Genomic DNA, 2,294 nt, shown 5'->3' on the forward strand with positions numbered 1-2,294 from the left:
TATATATATATATATATATATATATTCTGTAGAAAGTAATTCCATTCAAGTAGTTCAATCAAAGAAATTCTGTATTTCATAAAATCCTATTTTACCTTCTGTTTCAGATTTTGAGCCTCCAGATTCACCGAATGGATTTGTGCGTCTATTAGAAAATTAGAATATTACATGAGGAGTCAGATTGCAAGAACCAAATTGCAACAATCTTTACTCATGCTGCATCATTTAACAGCTTCATGAGATGGTGGCCAAAATGGACAGCTCATCTTGAGTCATGAAGAACAATTTACTAACCACTGGGACAAAACCCAAGCTGCTGCATTTGAGTGGGGGGCTCAGAACAGAGTGCTGACAAACATCAGCTAACGTTGTCCCACTGCTGTGGGAATACATTTGGGCCCACAAATTTATTGTTAAATCCAACTCCTAGGAGTCACATTTAAAAAACAAACAAACCTAGTTTTAAAAGAGAGAGTCTTACTAAACAAAAAGGCTAGTCCTGTCAGTGAGTGACGGAAGCAGCACATCTTCCCTCACTTTTTCAAGTTGTTGAAATACCTGTGGAAAAGTCATTGGCATTGTCTTGGATGCAGCTCTTAGAAATTTTTCTTGGGATTATACTCCTGAGATGGTCAAGAGAAACTTGGCTATTTCTGGCTTTTGGCAAAGACTTAATTCCTTCCAATCACAAAAAAGTGAAAATATTCTAGGCTTCCAATCTACATTTTTCAAGAGAAGGGAAGAAATGTTAAAACAGAAAATGAAGAGGTTTGAAAATAGGTGAAAATTCTCAAAGAGAATGGGAAAACGAAAAGCTTTCTTTTGGCTAACTGACATACCTGAAAACTCTTGCCAAAGGAAGTAACAGAAAAGGAAGTTAAACTTCAAATCAAGATTGGCAGGACAACAAGTGAAGTTGCTGTTTTTCATGTCTCTCATATGCTCTGAAATTCAGTTTTAAAATATGTCTGACAGAGGTAGGCAACCCGTGGCACGCGCATCTCAGGGGCAGACAGCAGGGAAGAAACCAGAGCTGCACTGCTACAACAAGGATCGGGCCTCTTGTGGCTCCCCCGACATGTGTCCCTGCCATGCCAGCATCTTACAAGTTGAGGTTGTGGATTTTTTGCCACTCTGCCCAAAAATGGTGCCAACCACTGGTTTGACATCATCCTTGACACCTAAGAAGTCTACCTTGCCCACGTGCATAGCCTATGACATGATTGCTAGTCTTTCTTTAACTATGACATTTTAGTGTTGTTTTTTTTTTAAATATTTGGCTTACACTAATAAAAAAAGTATATGGCCTTTGGAAACTGTTGAATTAAATGACAGAACTCTAAACTAAAGTTTGTACAACAAACAAGAGAATACTAGAAATCCCAGAAAAAGGAATGCTCATTATTCCAATATGTTAGGAAAATACTCGCTACTAGAGTTTTCAGTGCTCAGTCTTTTCCTATCATTTAAAATCAGAGTCAGATGGAGATACTAAATTCTAAGTTTCTTGTGCTTTAGTGAAATGCAAAGAAAATCTATTAGATATATTTTATATTGATACCTGAAGCTGAGAGAACTAATCTGAAGAGTACTGTTGTAATGGTATGAAGGAATAGCATGTTATCTAAGTATATCAAATGTAGTAGTTCTTTTGAGATGTATTTAACATATATTTACTGGGAAATATTTATTGTGTCCGTATGTAATATTTCCCACCCATGACAACATAATGAATGTATACAATAGGAAATTTATCATTGTTGACACAAGCTTTAGCTTCAGCTGTTAAAGTAAGTGTTTTCTAGAATCCAGTTCAGGTCTATTCTAATCAAAAGAATGTAATAAATCTGATGCAATACTTAGCAGTCAAACTATGCTGCTGCACAAAAAGGAAAAAGAAAACTGTTAAAAATGAATTAAAATAATGTACAAAATAATCCCAACACTGTAACTGTTTGTGATTGTGAGCGATTTAAGTTCCTTCATTTTGGTAGCAGACACTCCAAGAGTGTCTTTTTCTCTTAGAAAAATGTTTTTCTAAGGGAAACACTCAAAATTCTGTGATTCAGCCATGGATTTTTGTTTTCAATTTCACTGACACTAACTGGATCTGTTACTGCCAAAGGATACTTGAATTCTGCATGTGCAGTTCTCTATAGGCAAAGCACACTATCAGGCATTTATATTTTAAATGGGAAGATAACTAAAATTGGAGAAAGAAGTTGATTTTTATTTTTGAAAGAACTCTGGCAATTTTCAAGTTTTTTTGTGCAAAAGAATACGCTAGAAGCCTA

The 2,294-nt window shown here is 35.6% G+C and overlaps 1 protein-coding gene across 1 annotated transcript in view; it reads right to left on the minus strand.

Annotated features, from left to right (window-relative positions):
- Positions 1-2,294, minus strand: part of APPL1 (adaptor protein, phosphotyrosine interacting with PH domain and leucine zipper 1) — an 85,814-nt gene that overhangs the window by 10,991 nt on the left and 72,529 nt on the right. The window contains exon 21 of the mRNA XM_019504609.1: positions 96-145. Within this exon, the coding sequence (XP_019360154.1) occupies positions 96-145 (50 nt within the window). The remainder of the gene's footprint in view (positions 1-95; positions 146-2,294) is intronic.

The sequence above is a fragment of the Gavialis gangeticus genome, unplaced genomic scaffold (genome assembly GCF_001723915.1).
Source record: "Gavialis gangeticus isolate Ggan-Ray unplaced genomic scaffold, GavGan_comp1, whole genome shotgun sequence".
Taxonomy (NCBI): Eukaryota; Metazoa; Chordata; order Crocodylia; family Gavialidae; genus Gavialis; species Gavialis gangeticus.